This window comes from Ascaphus truei, chromosome 7, assembly GCF_040206685.1.
Source record: "Ascaphus truei isolate aAscTru1 chromosome 7, aAscTru1.hap1, whole genome shotgun sequence".
In the NCBI taxonomy this organism is placed as follows: Eukaryota; Metazoa; Chordata; class Amphibia; order Anura; family Ascaphidae; genus Ascaphus; species Ascaphus truei.
The window spans coordinates 44,457,681-44,479,547 of record NC_134489.1 but is presented as its reverse complement, the minus strand read 5'-3'; the positions used below and the strand labels follow the sequence as shown (position 1 = coordinate 44,479,547).

The window sequence follows — 21,867 nt, the reverse complement described above, 5'->3', positions numbered from 1 at the left end:
AGAGACACAGAGAGACACACAGGCACAGCATGGGGAGAGACAGAGAGAGAGAGAGACACACAGCACAGCATGGGGAGAGAGAGAGAGACACACAGGCACAGCATGGGGAGAGGCACAGCATGGGGAGAGACAGAGAGAGAGACACACAGGCACAGCATGGGGAGAGACAGAGAGAGAGACACACACAGGCACATCATGGGGAGAGACAGAGAGAGAGAGACACACAGCACAGCATGGGGAGAGACAGAGAGAGAGAGACACACAGGCACATCATGGGGAGAGAGAGAGAGACACACAGCACAGCATGGGGAGAGACAGAGAGAGAGAGACACACAGGCACAGCATGGGGAGAGACAGAGAGAGAGAGAGACACAGGCACAGCATGGGGAGAGGCACAGGCACAGCATGGAAGAGACAGAGAGAGAGGCACAGGCACAGCATGGAGAGAGACAGAGAGAGAGGCACAGGCATAGCATGGGGAGAGACACAGGCACAGCATGGGGAGAGACAGAGAGAGAGGCACAGGCATAGCATGGGAGAGACACAGGCACAGCATGGGGAGAGACAGAGAGAGAGGCACAGGCACAGCATGGGGAGAGGCAGAGAGAGAGGCACAGGCACAACATGGGGAGAGGCAGAGGCACAGCATGGGGAGAGAGAGAGAGAGGCACAGCATGGGAGAGGCAGAGAGAGAGGCACCGGCACAGCATAGGGAGATACACAGGCGCAGCATGGGGAGAGACAGAGAGACAGGCACAGCATGGGGAGAGGCAGAGAGAGAGGCACAGGCACAACATGGGGAGAGGCAGAGGCACAGCATGGGGAGAGAGAGAGGAGAGAGAGAGGCACAGCATGGGGACAGACACAGGCAGAGGCACAGGCACAGCATGGGGAGAGGCACAGGCACATCATGGGGAGAGACAGAGAGAGAGAGGCACAGGCACAGCATGGAGAGAGACAGAGAGAGAGACACACACAGGCACAGCAATGGGAGAGACACAGAGAGAGGCACAGGCACAACATGGGAAGAGGCACAGAATGGGGAGAGGCACAGGCACAGCATGGGGAGAGACACAGCATGGGGAGAGGCACAGGCACAGCATGGGGAGAGACAGAGAGAGAGAGAGGCACAGGCACAGCATGGAGAGAGACAGAGAGAGAGGCACAGACACAGCATTGGGAGAGACACAGAGAGAGGCACAGGCACAACATGGGGAGAGACACAGAGAGAGGCACAGGCACAACATGGGAAGAGGCACAGAATGGGGAGAGGCACATGCACAGCATGGGGAGAGACACAGCATGGGGAGAGGCACAGGCACAGCATGGGGAGAGACAGAGAGAGAGAGGCACAGGCACAGCATGGAGAGAGACAGAGAGAGAGGCACAGACACAGCATTGGGAGAGACACAGAGAGAGGCACAGCATGGGGAGAGACACAGAGAGAGGCACAACATGGGGCGAGACACAGGGAGAGGCACAGGCACAGCATAGAGAGAGAGGCACAGACACAGCATTGGGAGAGACACAGAGAGAGGCACGGGCACAACATGGGGAGAGACACAGGGAGAGGCACAGGCACAGCATGGGGAGAGACACAGAGAGAGAGGCACAGGCACAGCATGGGAAGAGGCACAGAATGGGGAGAGGCACAGGCACAGCATGGGAAGAGGCACAGAATGGGGAGAGGCACAGGCACAGCATGGGGAGAGGCACAGGCACAGCATGGGGAGAGGCACAGGCACAGCATGGGGAGAGACACAGAGAGAGACACAGCATGGGAGAGGCACAGGCACAGCATGGGGAGAGGCACAGGCACAGCATGGGAGAGACACAGAGAGAGGCACAGAATGGGGAAAGGCACAGGCACAGCATGGGTAGAGGCACAGGCACAGCATGGGGAGAGACACAGAGAGAGACACAGCATGGGGAGAGGCACAGGCACAGCATGGGGAGAGACAGAGAGAGACACACAGGCACAGCATGGGGAGAGACACAGGCACAGCATGGGGAGAGGCACAGGCACAGCATGGGGAGAGACAGAGAGAGATGCACAGGCACAGCATGGGGAGAGGCAGAGGCACAGCATGGGGAGAGACAGAGAGAGACACACAGGCACAGCATGGGGAGAGGCACAGGCACAGCATGGGAGAGACAGAGAGGGACATACAGGCACAGCATGGGGAGAGGCACAGGCACAGCATGGGGAGAGGCACAGGCACAGCATGGGAGAGACAGAGAGAGATGCACAGGCACAGCATGGGGAGAGGCAGAGGCACAGCATGGGAGAGACAGAGAGAGAGCACAGGCACAGCATGGGGAGAGACAGAGAGAGATGCACAGGCACAGCATGGGGAGAGGCAGAGAGAGGCACAGGCACACTATGGGGAGAGGCACAGGCACAGCATGGGGAGAGACACAGAGAGAGATGCACAGCATGGGAGAGACACAGAGACAGGCACAGCATGGGGAGAGACACAGGGAGAGGCACAGGCACAACATGGGGAGAGACACAGAGAGAGGCACAGGCACAGCATGGGGAGAGGCAGGCACAGCATGGGGAGAGGCACAGGCACAACATGGGGAGAGACACAGAGAGAGGCACAGGCACAGAATGGGGAGAGGCACAGGCACAGCATGGGGAGAGACAGAGAGAGAGAGAGGCACAGGCACAGCATGGGGAGAGGCACAGGCACAGCATGGGGAGAGAGAGAGAGAGAGAGAGACACAGCATGGGGAGAGACAGAGAGAGATACAGGCATAGCATGGGGAGAGAGAGGGGGGGCACAGCATGGGGAGCGACACAGAGAGGCACAGGCACAGCATGGGGAGAGGGGCACAGCATGGGGAGAGGGGCACAGCATGGGGAGAGGGGCACAGCATGGGGAGAGAGGCACAGCATGGGGGGAGAGACAAAAAGAATGGGGGGAGAGAGAGAGACACAAAGAATGGGGGGAGAGACACACAAAGAATGGGGGGAGACAGAGAATGGGGAAGAGAGACAGAGAATGGAGGGGAGAGAGACAGAAAATGGAGGAGAGACACAGAGAAAGGGGGAGGGAGAGACAGAATTGGGGGAGAGACAGAGAGAGACAGATAATGGGGGGAGAGAGAAAGAATGGGGGAGAGAGAGAGAGAGACAAAGAATGGGGGAGAGAGAGAGACACGGAATTGGATGGGGGCGAGAGAGAGAGACAGACAGAGAATGGGGGAGAGACACACAGAATGGGGTGAGGGAAAGAGAGAGACAGACAGAATGGAGGGGAGAGAGAGACGAGAATAGGGGTGGGGGGAGAGGGACAGAGAATGGGGGGGGAGAGCATGGAGGGAGGAGAGAGAGAGAATGGGGGAGGAGAGAGAGAGAGAGAATGGGGAGGAGAGAGAGAAAATGGGGGAGGAGAGAGAAAATGGGAGAGGAGAGAGAGAAAATGGGGGGGGGAGAGAGACGAGAATGGGGGGAGAGAAAGACGAAAATGGGAGGGGGAGAGAGAGACGAGAATGGGGGGGGAGAGAGAGACGAGAATGGGGGGGAGAGAGACGAGAATGGGGGGGAAGAGAGACGAGAATGGGGGGGAGAGAGACGAGAATGGGGGGGGGAGACGAGAATGGGGGGGGAGAGATGAGAATGGGGGGGAGAGAGACGAGAATGGGGGGGGGAGAGACAGAGGGGAGAGGTAGGGGAGAGGGAGGGAGGGAGGGAGAGAATGGAGGAGAGAGAGAATAGGGGGAGAGAGAATGGAGGAGAGAGAAATAGGCGGAGTGAGAATGGAGGGGAGAGAGAATGGGGGAGAGAGGGGGAGAATGAGAGAGAGAGAATGGGGGAGGGAGAGAGAGAATGGGGGGAGAAAGAGAGAGAATGGGGGGAGAGAAAGAGAGAGAATGGTGGGAGAGAGAGAGAAAGAATTGGGCGGGGGGGAGAGAGAGAGAATGGGGGGAGGGAGAGAGAGAGAATGGGGGGAGAGAGAGAATGGGGAGAGAGAGAGAGAATGGGGGAGAGAGAGAGAGAGAGAGAGAATGGGGGAGAGAGAGACGGAAGGGTGGAATGAGAATGTAGGGGTGGGGGGTGGGGAGAACGAGAATAGAGGGATATGGGAAGAGGGAGAGAGAAAGGGGTGTGTGTGTGAGAGAAGGGGGGACAGAGCGGGGTAGAGAGACATAAAGGAGAAGCGGCGCAGTTGGTGATATCATTTGTTTTATTAAAAAAAAAAATAATGTGTCCCGGTTTTTACTTTTGTAAATCAATCTGGTCACCCTAAGAGAGAAGCAGAGGAGAGAGAGAGGAGAGAGAGTGAGGCACGGGGAGAGAGGAGAGAGAGGCAGAAGGAAAGAGGAGAGAGAGGGGTGAGGGTGAAAGAGGGGAGAGAGGAGAGAGAGTGAGGCAGGGGGAGAGAGGAGAGAGGCAGGGTTAAAGAGGAGAGAGAGGGGGGAGGGTGAAAGAGGGGAGAGAGGAGAGAGAGTGAGGCAGGGGGAGAGAGGAGAGAGAGGCAGGGTGAAAGAGGAGAGAGGGGGGAGGGTGAAAGAGGGGAGAGAGGAGAGAGGCAGGGGAGGGACGAGAGAGAGGGAGGCGGAGAGAGAGACGAGAGAGAGGCAGGGGGAGAGAGGAGAGAGGGAGGCGAGGGGAGAGAGGAGAGAGAGGGAGGCGGGGGGAGAGAGGAGAGAGGCAGGGGAGAGAGGAGAAAGAGGCAGGGTAGAGAGAGTGAGGCAGGGGGAGAGAAGGGGAGGCGGAGTGAGAGAGGGAGGCAGGTTAAGAGATGAGAGGTTGGCGGGGTTAGAGAGGGAGGCGGGGTGAGAGAGGAGAGAGAGGAAAAGGAGAAATGAAAGATAGGAAAGAAGGTGGCACTGGCGGTTACCCTGTGCGGGGGGGGTGAGAGGTTGGCGGGGTGAGAGGTGTTGGCGGGGTGAGTGAGGGAGGCGGGGTGAGTGAGGGAGGCGGGGTGAGAGAGGAGAGAGGAAAAGGAGCGATGGAAGATAGGAAAGAGGGTGGCAGGGGCGGTTACCCTTTGCGGAGAGGGGGGGTGAGAGAGAGGCGGTAGGGTGAAAAAGGGAGGTTGGTGAGAGAGGAGAGTGAGGCGGGGTGGCAGAGTGAGGCGGGGTGGGAGAGGGGGTGAGAGGGGGAGGCGGGGTGAGAGATGTGAGGGAGGGGGCGGGTGAGAGAGGAGAGGTTGGCAGGGTGAGAGAGAAGAGGGAGGCGGGGTGAGAGAAGGAGGCAGGTGAGAGAGGAGAGGGAGCCGGGGGTGAGAGAGGGAGGCAGGGTGAGAGAGGTGGGTGAAAAAGGGAGGCGGGTGAGAGAGGGAGGCGGGTGAGAGAGGAGAGGTTGGCAGGGTGAGAGGAGAGGGAGGAGGGGTGAGAGAGGAGAGAGGAAAAGGAGCAAAGATAGGAAAGAGGGTGACAGAGAGGAGGGTGACAGAGAAGAGGGTGAAAGGGAGGGAGGGGCGGTTACCCTGTGCAGGGGGGTGTGTGAGAGGGAGGAGCGGGGTGAGAGGGAGGGGTGGTTACCCTGTGCGGGGGGGTGTGAGAGGGAGGGCGGGGTGAGAGGGAGGGGTGAGAGGGAGGGGCGGTTACCCTGTGCGAGGGGGGGTGTGAGAGGGAGGGGCGGTGTGTGAGAGGGAGGGGTGAGAGGAAGGGGTAGGAAGGGGTGAGAGGGAGGGGCGGTTACCCTGTGCGGGGGGGGTGTGCAGGTAGATGTCCTCACTGTACTCTCCGAAGCCGGCCTTGTTGTAGCCTCTCACTCTCAGCACATACACGCTGTTCGTGTCTGGACTCTCCAGCACCGTGCTGACCCCCCAAATCTCCTCCCGGCGCTGCCACAACTTCAGGGCCTTGGGCTTGGGGTCGGTCCTGCGGTACTCCACCGTGTAGTGCCAGGCCGGGGCAGAGTCCTGCGGGAGGCGCCAGCTCAGGAAGATCTGGTCGTAGGCGTATGTACGCTGGGTGTCAATGACCGGAGCGTCTGGAACTGGGGAGAGAAAGGGGAGAGTCTCTGAGAGGGGAAGCACGAGGTGAGAGAGGGGACACAGGGGGGGACCATTCCATGCCACGTCGAGGGGGGCAGAATAAGGGTATCGGGGGGGGGGCAGACGGAGAGAGAGAGATCTCATCAATGCAGAGCCCAGACCAGGAAACGGGCAGGTACACAGAGTCAATCCAAGGAGCCTAGGAGGGGAGAGAAAGAGGGGGGAGAGGAGAGAGAAGTGGGGAGGAACGAGGCAGCAGGCAGGGGAGACTCAGGGGGAGCAGGAGGAAGGTGGAAAGATACGGAGGCATGAGAGCCATGTGGCAAATAAAGTGTGGGGTGAGCGGGGGTGGGGTGTGTGTGAGCTGGGAGTGGGGTGTGTGTGACCCGGGGTGAAAAGAGGGTGAGCAGCATTTGCCAGGGGGGAGGGGAGATGGTGGTAAGCCGTGGGGGAGAGCTGGGGGGGTTGGTGTGTGTGACCTGGTGGCGAGAAGTGGGTGAGCCGGAGGGTGTGTGCCAGGAGAGAGTGAGGGGGGGGAGCAGCAGGTGAGCGGGGGATGACCCTAATGATGGGGGTGAGCCTTGGGGGAAAGCTGGGGGGGGTATTGGTGTTTGTGACCCGGGAGCGAGAAGTGGGTGAGCCGGAGGGTGTGTGCCAGGAGAGAGTGAGGGGGGGGAGCAGCAGGTGAGCGGGGGATGACCCTAATGATGGGGGTGAGCCTTGGGGGAAAGCTGGGGGGGGTATTGGTGTTTGTGACCCGGGAGCGAGAAGTGGGTGAGCCGGAGGGTGTGTGCCAGGAGAGAGTGAGGGGGGGGAGCAGCAGGTGAGCGGGGGATGACCCTAATGATGGGTGAAGAGTTTGAAAAGAACAGGAAAAATAGGCAGAAAACTATAACGGAGAAATAAGAGAGGAGAGCAGCGCTGTATATATAGGAGAGCATCGCTGTATATATAGGAGAGCATCGCTGTATATATAGGAGAGCAGCGCTGTATATATAGGAGAGCATCGCTGTATATATAGGAGAGCAGCGCTGTATATATAGGAGAGCAGCGCTGTATATATAGGAGAGCAGCGCTGTATATATAGGAGAGCAGCGCTGTATATATAGGAGAGCAGCGCTGTATATATAGGAGAGCAGCGCTGTGTATATATAGGAGAGCAGCGCTGTATATATAGGCGAGCAGCGCTGTATATATAGGCGAGCAGCGCTGTATATATAGGCGAGCAGCGCTGTATATATAGGCGAGCAGCGCTGTATATATAGGAGAGCAGCGCTGTATATATAGGAGAGCAGTAATGTATATATAGGAGAGCAGTGCTGTATATATATAGGAGAGCAGGACTGTATATATAAGAGAGCACTGCTGTATATATAGGAGAGCAGTGCTGTATATATAGGAGAGCAGTGCTGTATACATAGGAGAGCAGTGCTGTATACATAGGAGAGCAGTGCTGTATATATAGGAGAGCAGTGCGGTATATTTAGGCGAGCAGCGCTGTATATATAGGAGAGCAGCGCTGTATATATAGGAGAGCAGCGCTGTATATATAGGAGAGCAGCGCTGTATATATAGGAGAGCAGTAATGTATATATAGGAGAGCAGTGCTGTATATATATAGGAGAGCAGGACTGTATATATAAGAGAGCACTGCTGTATATATAGGAGAGCAGTGCTGTATATATAGGAGAGCAGTGCTGTATACATAGGAGAGCAGTGCTGTATACATAGGAGAGCAGTGCTGTATATATAGGCGAGCAGTGCTGTGTATATATAGGAGAGCAGTGCTGTATATATAGGAGAGCAGTGCTGTATATATATAGGAGAGCAGGACTGTGTGTATATATATATATATATATATATATATATATATATATATATATATATATATATATATATATATATATATATATATATATGAGAGCAGGACTGTATATATAAGAGAGCCCTGCTGTATATATAGGAGAGCAGTGCTGTATATATATAGGAGAGCAGTGCTGTATATATAGGAGAGCACTGCTGTATATATAGGAGAGCACTGCTGTATATATAGGAGAGCAGGGCTGTATATATAGGAGAGCACTGCTGTATATATAAGAGAGCACTGCTGTATATATAGGAGAGCAGGGCTGTATATATGGGAGAGCAGTGCTGTGTATATATAGGAGAGCAGGGCTGTGTATATATAGGAGAGCAAGGCTGTATATATAGGAGAGCAGGACTGTATATATAGGAGAGCAGTGCTGTGTATATATAGGAGAGCAGTGCTGTGTATATATAGGAGAGCAGGGCTGTGTATATATAGGAGAGCAAGGCTGTATATATAAGAGAGCAGTGCTGTGTATATATAAGAGAGCACTGCTGTGTATATATAAGAGAGCAGTGCTGTGTATATATAAGAGAGCAGTGCTGTGTATATATAAGAGAGCACTGCTGTATATTTAAGAGGTTAGGATATTTCCTGCCACAGAGACTAGTGCAGCTTTGTAGTGGGGAGCGGGGTTGTTGAACCCTTTCAGTGCCAAAGAGACCTCAAAGAACTTGCACTGAAGGGGTTAAGGGGCAGAGGAGGGGGCAGTTAGGAGGCTCTGGTTCTGGAGAGGGTTTATAACTTGCCTCTGTAATATCCTGACATCTGGAGCAGGCAGAACCTCCTACAAACAGAGAGAGGGACAAGCAGGTCTGAAAGAGCCACACGTGGCCTGAGAGAAGCGCCCCCCTGCACGCTGCTGGTGCCGGGGAGGTAGGGAGATCTCCCCCGGGGAGGTGAGTGCTGTCTGCTAACAAACACACTGAATATTTACCAGATCATCCATCAGGGCCTGCCAGATCTGCACCCAGCACCCAGCCCTCGGGAATTACAGAGACCCTGCCAGATCTGCACTCAGCACCCACCCCTCGGGAATTACAGAGACCCTGCCAGATCTGCACCCAGCACCCAGCCCTCGGGAATTACAGAGACCCTGCCAGATCTGCACTCAGCACCCACCCCTCGGGAATTACAGAGACCCTGCCAGATCTGCACCCAGCACCCAGCCCTCGGGAATTACAGAGACCCTGCCAGATCTGCACCCAGCACCCAGCCCTCGGGAATTACAGAGATCCTGCCAGATCTGCACCCAGCACCCAGCCCTCGGGAATTACAGAGACCCTGCCAGATCTGCACCCAGCACCCAGCCCTCGGGAATTACAGAGACCCTGCCAGATCTGCACCCAGCACCCAGCCCTCGGGAATTACAGAGACCCTGCCAGATCTGCCCCCAGCACCCAGCCCTCGGGAATTACAGAGACCCTGCCAGATCTGCCCCCAGCCCCCAGCCCTCGGGAATTACAGAGACCCTGCCAGATCTGCCCCCAGCCCTCGGGAATTACAGAGACCTTGCCAGATCTGCCCCCAGCACCCAGCCCTCGGGAATTACAGAGACCCTGCCAGATCTGCCCCCAGCACCCAGCCCTCGGGAATTACAGAGACCCTGCCAGATCTGCACCCAGCACCCAGCCCTCGGGAATTACAGAGACCCTGCCAGATCTGCACCCAGCACCCAGCCCTCGGGAATTACAGAGACCCTGCCAGATCTGCCCCCAGCACCCAGCCCTCGGGAATTACAGAGACCCTGCCAGATCTGCCCCCAGCACCCAGCCCTCGGGAATTACAGAGACCCTGCCAGATCTGCCCCCAGCCCTCGGGAATTACAGAGACCCTGCCAGATCTGCCCCCAGCCCTCGGGAATTACAGAGACCCTGCCAGATCTGCACCCAGCCCTCGGGAATTGCAGAGACCCTGCCAGATCTGCCCCCAGCCCTCGGGAATTACAGAGACCCTGCCAGATCTGCCCACAGCACCCAGCTCTCGGGAATTGCATAGACCCTGCCAGATCTGCCCCCAGCACCCAGCCCTCGGGAATTACGGAGACCCTGCCAGATCTGCCCCCAGCCCCCAGCCCTCGGGAATTACAGAGACCCTGCCAGATCTGCCCCCAGCCCTCGGGAATTACAGAGACCCTGCCAGATCTGCACCCAGCACCCAGCCCTCGGGAATTACAGAGACCCTGCCAGATCTGCCCCCAGCCCTCGGGAATTACAGAGACCCTGCCAGATCTGCACCCAGCCCTCGGGAATTGCAGAGACCCTGCCAGATCTGCACCCAGCCCTCGGGAATTACAGAGACCCTGCCAGATCTGCCCCCTGCACCCAGCTCTCGGGAATTGCATAGACCCTGCCAGATCTGCCCCCAGTCCTCGGGAATTACAGAGACCCTGCCAGATCTGCCCCCAGCCCTCGGGAATTACAGAGACCCTGCCAGATCTGCCCCCAGCACCCAGCTCTCGGGAATTGCATAGACCCTGCCAGATCTGCCCCCAGCACCCAGCCCTCGGGAATTACAGAGACCCTGCCAGATCTGCCCCCTGCACCCAGCTCTCGGGAATTGCATAGACCCTGCCAGATCTGCCCCCAGCCCTCGGGAATTACAGAGACCCTGCCAGATCTGCCCCCAGCCCTCGGGAATTACAGAGACCCTGCCAGATCTGCCCCCAGCCATTGGGAATTACAGAGACCCTGCCAGATCTGCCCCCAGCACCCAGCCCTCGGGAATTACAGAGACTCTGCCAGATCTGCCCCCAGCACCCAGCCCTCGGGAATTACAGAGACCCTGCCAGATCAGCACCCAGCCCTCGGGAATTACAGAGACCCTGCCAGATCTGCCCCCAGCACCCAGCCCTCGGGAATTACAGAGACCCTGCCAGATCTGCCCCCAGCACCCAGCCCTCGGGAATTACAGAGACCCTGCCAGATCTGCCCCCAGCACCCAGCCCTCGGGAATTACAGAGACCCTGCCAGATCTGCCCCCAGCCCTCGGGAATTACAGAGACCCTGCCAGATCTGCACCCAGCACCCAGCCCTCGGGAATTACAGAGACCCTGCCAGATCTGCACCCAGCACCCAGCCCTCGGGAATTACAGAGACCCTGCCAGATCTGCCCCCAGCCCTTGGGAATTACAGAGACCCTGCCAGATCTGCCCCCAGCCCTCGGGAATTACAGAGACCTTGCCAGATCTGCCCCCAGCATCCAGCCCTCGGGAATTACAGAGACCTTGCCAGATCTGCCCCCAGCACCCAGCCCTCGGGAATTACAGAGACCCTGCCAGATCTGCACCCAGCCCTCGGGAATTACAGAGACCCTGCCAGATCTGCCCCCAGCACCCAGCCCTCTGGAATTACAGAGACCCTGCCAGATCTGCACCCAGCACCCAGCCCTCGGGAATTACAGAGACCCTGCCAGATCTGCACCCAGCACCCAGCCCTCGGGAATTACAGAGACCCTGCCAGATCTGCCCCCAGCCCTCGGGAATTGCAGAGACCCTGCCAGATCTGCACCCAGCACCCAGCCCTCGGGAATTACAGAGACCCTGCCAGATCTGCACCCAGCACCCAGCCCTCGGGAATTACAGAGACCCTGCCAGATCTTCCCCCTGCACCCAGCTCTCGGGAATTGCATAGACCCTGCCAGATCTGCCCCCAGCCCTCGGGAATTACAGAGACCCTGCCAGATCTGCCCCCAGCCCTCGGGAATTACAGAGACCCTGCCAGATCTGCCCCCAGCCCTCGGGAATTACAGAGACCCTGCCAGATCTGCACCCAGCACTCGGGAATTACAGAGACCCTGCCAGATCTGCACCCAGCCCTCGGGAATTACAGAGACCCTGCCAGATCTGCCCCCTGCACCCAGCTCTCGGGAATTGCATAGACCCTGCCAGATCTGCCCCCAGTCCTCGGGAATTACAGAGACCCTGCCAGATCTGCCCCCAGCCCTCGGGAATTGCAGAGACCCTGCCAGATCTGCACCCAGCCCTCGGGAATTACAGAGACCCTGCCAGATCTGCACCCAGCCCTCGGGAATTACAGAGACCCTGCTAGATCTGCCCCCTGCACCCAGCTCTCGGGAATTGCATAGACCCTGCCAGATCTGCCCCCAGTCCTCGGGAATTACAGAGACCCTGCCAGATCTGCACCCAGCCCTCGGGAATTACAGAGACCCTGCCAGATCTGCCCCCAGCCCTCGGGAATTACAGAGACCCTGCCAGATCTGCCCCCAGCACCCAGCTCTCGGGAATTGCATAGACCCTGCCAGATCTGCCCCCAGCCCTCGGGAATTACAGAGACCCTGCCAGATCTGCCCCCAGCCCTCGGGAATTACAGAGACCCTGCCAGATCTACCCCCAGCACCCAGCTCTCGGGAATTGCATAGACCCTGCCAGATCTGCCCCCAGCCCTCGGGAATTACAGAGACCCTGCCAGATCTGCCCCCAGCACCCAGCTCTCGGGAATTGCAGAGACCCTGCCAGATCTGCACCCTGCCCCATGCACCCAGCACCCAGCCCTCGGAAATTACAGAGACCCTGCCAGATCTGCCCCCAGCACCCAGCTCTCGGGAATTGCAGAGACCCTGCCAGATCTGCACCCTGCCCCATGCACCCAGCACCCAGCCCTCGGGAATTACAGAGACCCTGCCAGATCTGCACCAAGCCCTCAGGAATTACAGAGACCCTGCCAGATCTGCCCCCAGCACCCAGCTCTCGGGAATTGCAGAGACCCTGCCAGAACTGCACCCTGCCCCATGCACCCAGCACCCAGCCCTCGGAAATTACAGAGACCCTGCCAGATCTGCCCCCAGCACCCAGCCCTCGGGAATTACAGAAACCCTGCCAGATCTGCCCCCAGCCCTCTGGAATTACACAGACCCTGCCAGATCCTGCATGATTTGGGGGGATTTACAGGACTTTTCCTACTTCTAGGAGCACCGGCATATTGAATTCTGAGATCTTTTAGGACATATGCCTGCAGAACTCTTTTTCTAGGCCATGATACTCACCTGGCTCCGTTGCACCAGAAGCTGGATACCATCTCCTCTCCGGTACAGACCCTTTGCAGTCACTTCAGTGCACTCAGGTCAGTTCAAGTCCCTCCCACTTCCACACCTTTGGGTGCTGAACTCACGCTGATGCCCGTGGACCTAAAGGAACACAGGATTCCTACCCCAGTCCATAGTGGAGGTCTCCCCTCGGCCTGCAGAGGGTTCCTGAACCAGTGCCAAGTCCAGTTTGACACGCAGCCTTCGTCCACCTCTACCCATCGCTCTCAAGTGGTATACATCTTCTCCTTCCATACGGATGAGGCCCTAGCATGGGCTTCATCCCCTTTATGAAAAAAACTCTGCCCTGCTGGGTGACTGTCACCTTCATGCCGACCTTCCGGACGATCTTCGACACCCAAGGACATGCGGCCTTTACCGAGTCTGCATTTCTGCAAATCAAGCAAGGCTCCCCCACCATGGGTCAACATGCGGTCCAGTTTAAGAACTTGGCCGCAGAGACAGACTTGAAAGAAGGAGCTTTAAAGTCTGTGTTCTGACAAGGCACAGGGGAGAAGCTGAAGGACGAGCTAACCTACAGGGATATCTCTATGGATCTAGAGGGCCTGATCACCCTTTGTAATTCCCTCGATCTCTGAATCAGGGAGGATCATCAGGGGCAAGAGCCCTGTCATAAGCTCCACCCTGTCCTGTTGACCCCTCTGAGTACGTCTGAGAACAAAGTGGGGGAGCCCATGCAGTTGCGCAGTATGCACCTCACGGAACAGGAGAAGCAGAGCCGACACTCTACGGGGTTTTGCCTCTACTGTGGTCAAAAGGGCCACATGACAAGGACTTGTCCAAATAAGTTGGGCATAAACACCATCACTTCCCCACCGCTTGAGTCATTTGATGACTCCCATCTGTATATGTTGGCAGGAGCACTCCGTCTCAACTGAGGCCTTTGTGGATTCAGGAGCTGCGGTGTGTTCATTGATCAGGCTTTTGCCAATCGACCCGGCATTTGCCTCCTTAAGAAGCCATTGCCCGTGGATATTTCTACTATTGATGGGAGTCCACTGGGATCTGGAATCATTTCACAGGAGAAGGTTCAACTCAAGGCCACGGTCGGTGTTCTGCACCACGAATCCCTTCAGCTGGACTTTATCCATTCCCCAACCGTCGATGTAATTCTGGGGCTTCCTTGTCTATGTGCCCACAATCCTAGGATTGACTGGACCTCAGGACGGATACTAGCCTGGGATCCTCCTGCCATATGAAGTGCCTTTCACCCTGTCATCCAGTGGGGACTCTCCGCTTACCGGAGAAAGAAGTGTTGATTGGTCTTCCAGCCTGCTACTCCGATCTCAGTTGAGTCTTTGATCAAAGACATTAGAAGGAACTACCCTCATCGTCCCTTTGATTGCGCTATCTGAGCCAGAAAGTAAGGCCAAGAGGACATACATAGAGGATAATCTAAAGGCCAACTCACCTGCTGGAGCGGGATTCTTCTTTGTGGCCAAGAAGGACAGATCCTTGCGTTCATGCATTGATTTACCGAGGTTTGAACAGGATTACCCTCAAAATGCTACCCCCTGATCACCGAACTCTTCGACCGTCTGCACAATGCAACTGTTTTGACTAGACTTGACCTGAGAGGGGCTTACAACCTCATACAGATAAGGCAAGGAGACGAGTGGAAAAAACCTTTCAACGGACATTATAAGTACCTGGTGATGCCCTTTGGGTTATAGAGAGATATTGTAGACTCTTCGGTTATTGTCTACCCTGATGATATCCTCATCTATTCCAGAACCATCGAACAACATCATAGGCAGGTGAGGTTAGTTCTTCAGTGTCTCCTAGAGAACAATATCTTTGCCAACTTTGAGAAATGTGAAATGCCAAAGTTTCTACCATTCTGGATTGGCTGTTGCCTAAAGGGATTAAAATCTGTTCAACGTTTTTTTTTAGATTTTGTAATTACTATAGATGCTTTATTCTGGATTTTTTTAAATTGTCGCACCCATCACGGCCATGACCAAGAAACGGGCGTATAATGTAATCTGGTCTCCAGAAGCACATGCAGCTTTTCTGAAGCTTAAGAAGCTTTTCTCCTCTGCGCCTATCCTAAAGCACCCCTATCCTCTTTGTCCTTTAATTGTGCCTCTGACGTTGGAGCGGGTGCAGCTCTGTCACAGGGAAGTGACTTTCACGGTAGGTTACATCCATGTACCACCTTCTTCTCTAAGAAGTTCTCATCTCCAGATCGCAACTATGATGTGGGCAATCGAGAGTTCTTAGCCATGAAGATGGCCCTGGAAGAGTGGAGGCATCTTCTCGAGGGAACTTTAGTGCCTGTTAAAATTTTAACTGAATACAAGAATTTGGAATATCTTGAGTGGGGGGCGTAGGCATAATACTTGTCAGGCAAGATGAGCCGCTTTAATTAAATTATTTCTTATCTACCAGGATCCAAGAACGTGAGAGTGGATGCTCATTTCCGCCAATTCTCCATGGATGACATGGACTCTATGGATAAGGATCCAATCATCCCCCTCCATCTAAACTCACCTCCGCTGTGACCTCTACGGTCCTTCAGCGCATCATGAAAGCCCAGGCCAAGTTACCCATTGGGCTTTCCGTCCCCCAGTCCAAGCTTTTCATTCCCTCTACTCTTCGGCAGGAGGTCTTACGATGGGGACAGGAATCCAAGGTTGTAGGCCATCCAGAGGTCGATAAAACTCTGGAGTTCCTGGATGCACCTATTCATGGACTTCATTGTGGAGCTTCCCCTCTCTCACGGCATGACGACCATCCTCGTTGTTGTCTATCATTTTTCTAAACAAGCACATTTCATATTGTTAAAGAAGCTTCCCTCCTCATGGCAGACATCTACACCAAATAAGTTTTTGTTTACAGGGTCTGCCAACACAAATCGTCTCACGCAGAGGGTGGCAATTCATATCCAAATTCTGGAAAGGCGTTCTGCAGGCATCTTCTCAGCATAATTTTTGTGACGATAGGGACAATGTATATTAAGCAGTCAGGAAAACAAATTAACAATTCTTACTTTGGTTGAAAGCGTTAGTGGGGAATCCATCTGGCTAGCAGCTCACAAAGCAGAGTTCTGTGGTCTCAGGCAGCCAGCTACTACCATACACAAAAGGACACTAGATGGCGCTCATACACTTAAACACAATAAACATGCAGTGAATATAGTGACTAATAAATCAAAAATATAGTGCAATAGGTCAGGGTTTCCCAAACTTTTTTTTCCGTGACCCGGTTATTTTTGAACTTCTCCTTCGTGACCCACTAAAATTTTTATCACCTATACTGGCCTATAGGGCCTGCACAGACACACACACAGCCACTGATACACACACACACAGCCACTGATACACACACACACAGCCACTGACAGACACGCAGCCACTGACACACGCAGCCACTGACACACACACTGATACATACACACAGCCTCTGATACACACACACGCAGCAACTGACACACACACATGCAGCCACTGACACACACACGCAGCCACTGACACACACACGCAGCCACTGACACACACACACGCAGCCACTGACACACACGCAGCCACTGACACACACGCAGCCACACAGATACACACACACACTGATAAAGGGGCACTTGGGTGGGAGGGAGGGAGGGGACCAGGGGCACTTGGGTGGGTGGGAGGGGACCAGGGGCACTTGGGTGGGTGGGAGGGAGGTAGGGGACCAGGGGCACTTGGGTGGGTGGGAGGGAGGTAGGGGACCAGGGGCACTTGGGTGGGAGGGAGGGGACCAGGGGCACTTGGGTGGGAGGGAGGGGACCAGGGGCACTTGGGTGGGTGGGTGGGAGGGAGGGGACAAGGAGCATTAGGGGACATGGGGCACTTTTGGGGACCAGGGGCACTTTAGGGAGGGGACCAGGGGCACTTGGGTGGGTGGGGACCAGGGGCACTTGGGGACCAGGGACACTTGGGTGGGTGGGGACCAGGGGCACTTGGGTGGGTGGGTGGGGACCAGGGGCACTTGGGGACCAGGGGCACTTGGGTGGGTGGGAGGGGACCAGGGGCACTTGGGTGGGTGGGAGGGGACCAGGGGCACTTGGGTGGGTGGGAGGGGACCAGGGGCACTTGGGTGGGTGGGAGGGGACCAGGGGCACTTGGGTGGGTGGGAGGGGACCAGGGGCACTTGGGTGGGTGGGAGGGGACCAGGGGCACTTGGGTGGGTGGGAGGGGACCAGGGGCACTTGGGTGGGTGGGAGGGGACCAGGGGCACTTGGGTGGGTGGGAGGGAGGGGACCAGGGGCACTTGGGTGGGTGGGAGGGAGGGGACCAGGGGCACTTGGGTGGGTGGGTGGGGACCAGGGGCACTTGGGTGGGTGGGAGGGGACCAGGGGCACTTGGGTGGGTGGGAGGGAGGGGACCAGGGGCACTTGGGTGGGTGGGTGGGAGGGAGGGGACCAGGGGCACTTGGGTGGGTGGGTGGGAGGGAGGGGACCAGGGGCACTTGGGTGGGTGGGAGGGAGGGGACCAGGGGCACTTGGGTGGGTGGGAGGGAGGGGACCAGGGGCACTTGGGTGGGTGGGAGGGAGGGGACCAGGGGCACTTGGGTGGGTGGGAGGTCGGGGACCAGGGGCACTTGGGTGGGTGGGAGGGAGGGGCACTTGGGTGGGAGGCAGTGACTGGGTGGGGTGACTTACCTTGCCGCCGGACGCTTTCCCCTGCTGCCCCCGATATCCCCTGCTGCCCGGGACGGGAGGTGGGCTTGGGGGGACGGGAGGTGGGCTCGGGAGCGGGTGCCATGGTAGGTGAGCTCGGGAAGCTGGCTGCGGGGGGAAGCTGGCTGCGGGGGGAAGCTGGCTGCGGGGGGAAGCTGGCTGCGGGGGGAAGCACGCCGCAGTAGTAGCTTGAACTTCCCCCTCCGTCCCACGTAACGTGCGGGCCGCAGAGGAGCTGGTACTTCCTCCTCCGTCCCACGTTGGGAGCGGGGGGGAGGAAGAGAGCGGGCCCTGCTTGCCCTACGCAAGCGCGCGGGACCGCAGGGGGAAATCGCAGCCATTTTTTTTAAATTGAGCAGGGGGGACGGGAGACACCGCGCGGCCAGCCTCGCTGCGACCCGGCAATTTTGGTGCCGTGGCCCGGTGCCGGGTCGCGACCCACCGTTTGGGAAACGCTGCAATAGGTGATATAAGAAAAAACTCAAACCCTGAAAGGACTGTTTCTAGGTCCACATAAAGCACAAAATAGGAAAGGTCAGGGGAGCATCATTACCTATAGGAAAAATAAATAAACTACCATAGGGCAAATAACGTAATAATAAAATACACTCTAAATGGCAGAGCTCTCATGAGAGCATATAATTCTAGATGGTAAAAAAATCTTCATCCACAGACTAGCAAGGAGCAAAAATAGGAGGTACGTGAATCCAGAACAGAGACACAGAGCCAAAAAATAAAATGCCAAACATTTATCCGACAGTGATAAAATTGGAGGCTTACGAGATTTCAGATGTTTAACAGCATGGGTGTTAGGTATAGATGTTCGCCGAGTCGCGTTCTCGGAATCCCTGCACACTGCTGCCGCATCCACCGATCTCCGACCTGCACTGCTGGAGCCGATACGTCACTTCCGGTTTCTTCAACTCGTGTGATAGATGCCACCGGAACTCCACCGCAGCCTCTCTCCCTCTGGATCTAACACTGGGGGTTACGCTCTACGCGTTTCGCCGTGCGTGATGACAACATCCTTATATACCATGCTGGTTATCAGGTGTCAGCTTACATCCTGATTACCGAGCTTTTCCTGCTGAGTTAACCTTCTGAGTGCTGGATGAAGCACTCAAACGTATGTCTCCCAGGTATAACTGATAGGGGTTGACTTCACCCTGTCACACCCAGCCACTGCCCTATCGCCTTGATCGATATACAGGGTAGCCCTGTATATTAATCCTATCGTGGTTTATCTGGCCAAGTATGGATAATGATTGTAACCCGGATACAGATGGCGACATGAGGAGGTGGTGGAAAATAGAGGGTGGGGATTGGAAGTCCTCTGGGCTGGGAGCCGTTGGTTTGATAAGCCGGACCATTGTCTGCCCAGCCATAGAGGCGCTTATCTCATCAAGAGATAGCGAGCCGGCCTTGGGAACAGGAGGAGGTAGGCGCTGTTGCCATTGGCTGGTTCGTAATTCCCATCCTCCTTGCCTCAGCCTCTCTGTCAGGCATCCGGCCCCAATTTGGCCAACACGAGCGAGCCCTCATCCTGTGATTGGCTCACAACCCAGTGTGGTGATTGGTCGCAGACCCGTTCTCCATGTTTGTCTATGGTGACGGGAACCATATGAGTTGCAGCTGTTTTCAGTACCCTGGTGGTTGCTAATTGACTAACTAAGTGGGGCTCTCTGAGGTTCTGCCGGAGTGACCTGAAAGCGAGGCTGTGCTCTCTTTACCGCGGGATATTCAAAAGTGCTGCTTGGCGAATTGCTTCCGGCGATACCTACAGACTCTGAGCCTGCAGAAGAGTGGAAGCTGCACCGGGAAAGGCATTTCGGTGATGCCGGGCACCTGGACGGTCTCGGATTCCCCTTGTATGGGCCAGGGATTGTGAGTGTAGCTCTCTTGTGATTTTGTGTTGGATCTGCCGGCTCTCCCCAGAATTAATATACTTTTATTTGACTTCAGTGTCCTGTCTGGTGCTTGATCCCGTAGAATAGTCCTGTCTCCTGTGACACCATCCTAAGTCAAATGGTGATACTGAGCGTACAGTACCAATCAATCCCTGGAACAGTACTGAGGCGTTATGTTAATGAGCAGCAGAACCATTGGTAGAGTTTGCACGCAATTCCGTGTCACACGATTCCTTGGGCTGCTCTCACTTTTTCGCTGCATTGAATTACCATCCCTGTATTTCCCCTTCATTCCTCAGCGCTAGGTGTCATAGCGGCTGACACCAGAGGAGAGAATCTGCATGATATTTGCAAACGGATCCAGGCTACTCTTCACTCGGCTATGGAGAGACAGAAGAAATCTCTTGACAAACAAAGGAGGCCATCACATCCTTATGTCGTTGGGGACGAAGTATGACTGTCCACACAGAATATTCAGTTATGCCAACCTTTGACCAAATTTGGACCACACTTTATTTGTCCTTATAGGACCAGATGAAAAGTGAATGAGGTTGCCTTTCAAATGGAGCCTCCTCCTTCCTTGAAGATTCTTTCGACCTTCCACACATTGCTCCTGAAGCCTGTCTTGGGGAATAATTTTTCTACCTCTTCACCACTTCATAACCCAGTAGCCGTTGATGGTCAATTGGAGTATGAGGTGCTGCAGATATGAACGTATGTCCAGAGGCTCTCTGCAAGATCTGGTGGACTGGAAGGGGTACGGTCCTGAAGAGAGGAGTAGGATAAACGCTCAGGATGTCCACGCCTCTACCCTGGTGAAGGCATTTAATCTGTGACAAGCCAGGTTCTGGTAACCCAGAGGTCGGCCCTGAAAGGGGGGGGGGGGTACTGTGAGCATTCGCTCTGCAGCCAAGATGGCTAACGGAGCAAGAAGCTCCCACCCCAATTAAGATGGCTACCTAACCAGAAAGTCAGCCTCTCTCTGACTCTAATTGTCAGCACCTGCTCCAAGGCTTTATATAGCAGGCAGTTGCTCTCAACCAGTGCCCATGCAAAGTATTTTTATTATGGGTGTGTTCCATGTCCTGTGGTTTCCCCTGTCCTTGCTATTGATCTTGTGACCTCGGAACTGTGACCTGACCACTCTTGACTGCTGTGACAGGGTAAATTAACGTCACCAGCCATATGCCTGGCAGACCTATGTCTAGGTCTGCAGTGCAGCAGTGAGGAGGTTAACTTTCAGCTGAGTTAATTAGTCTGAGCCCAGCTGCCTCATCAAGGTGTTTTAAAACCCCCAGGCTGTACACACATGGAGGCTAGCTGGTCAGGAGACAGGAGTGAAATACTGAAGAAAGACTACTGCTACAAGGTCTGTTTTAAAAGTACATGTTTGAAGAAGCTGTCTTGTTTTTCTATGCAGAAGAGAAGCTATTTTATTTTTGTATGCTGACAAGAAGCTGTTTTGTTTTTGTGTGCTGTAAATTTTAAGGCTCAATAAATAAGCCTTATCAAGAAAACCCGCGTGTTGTTGCATGTACCCTGCAACATATGGTGTCAGAAGTGCCGGGATGTTGAGAGGCCCCTGCAGTTGAAGGGCCACACACACAAAAATTAAGAAAAAAATGGAATTTTTTTTTTAAAGAGTTTCTGTGCGAGCAGGCCCAACTACAGGCAGAGAGAGATGAAAGACTATTGCAGCAGCAAACCCATCTCCTAACCCAGCAGCAGGCAGCACAGGATGAGCGGATGGTCCAATTCCAGGGTTCTGCCAGTCCAGAACTTGCGAACAAACCCCCAGTCCTCCTGAGGAAAATGGCTCCGAACGAGGATCCAGAGGCTTTTCTACTGACGTTTGAAAGGTTTGCCGAAGCCCAGGGCTGGTCTGCAGACCACTGGGCAATCGCTTTGGCCCCACTCCTTATAGGAGAAGCCCAGGCCGCATATCAGGGCCTCCCAGCAGACCAGGCAATGGATTACAAACAAGTAAAAGCCGCCATACCGGATCGCTTAGGTCTGACCCCAGAGACCTACCGGCAGCAGTTCCGGAACCTGAAGTACACCTCTAAGATGAGACCCCGGGTCCTAGCTCAGCGGTTATTGGACTTGTGTAACCGCTGGATACAACCTGAGCAACACACTAAGGAGACTGTTCTTGAACAAGTTGTGTTGGAACAATTCCTACAAGTAATAACCCCTTCTGCACGCTCTTGGGTAAAACGCCATGCTGTTGATACCCTAACTTTGGCGGTTCGACACGGTGAGAACTTCCTTGGGGCCGAGGACCAGGCGAGTGTCTTGGACCCGACGGATCCGGCTTTACCGGCGCTTACGGACGCGCAAAGAGGGAGACGGACCAACTGGGAAACTACGGCTCCTCCATACGCAACCGCCAAGTGCCACGAAAGGAGGAGTCCTTCA

At 55.4% G+C, this 21,867-nt stretch overlaps 1 protein-coding gene across 1 annotated transcript in view; it reads right to left on the bottom strand.

Moving 5' to 3' along the window:
- TRIM46 (tripartite motif containing 46) overlaps nucleotides 1-21,867 on the bottom strand; it is a 45,621-nt gene that overhangs the window by 1,555 nt on the left and 22,199 nt on the right. Inside the window, exon 8 of the mRNA XM_075610036.1 lies at nucleotides 5,657-5,956. Coding sequence (XP_075466151.1) covers nucleotides 5,657-5,956 — 300 coding nt within the window. The remainder of the gene's footprint in view (nucleotides 1-5,656; nucleotides 5,957-21,867) is intronic.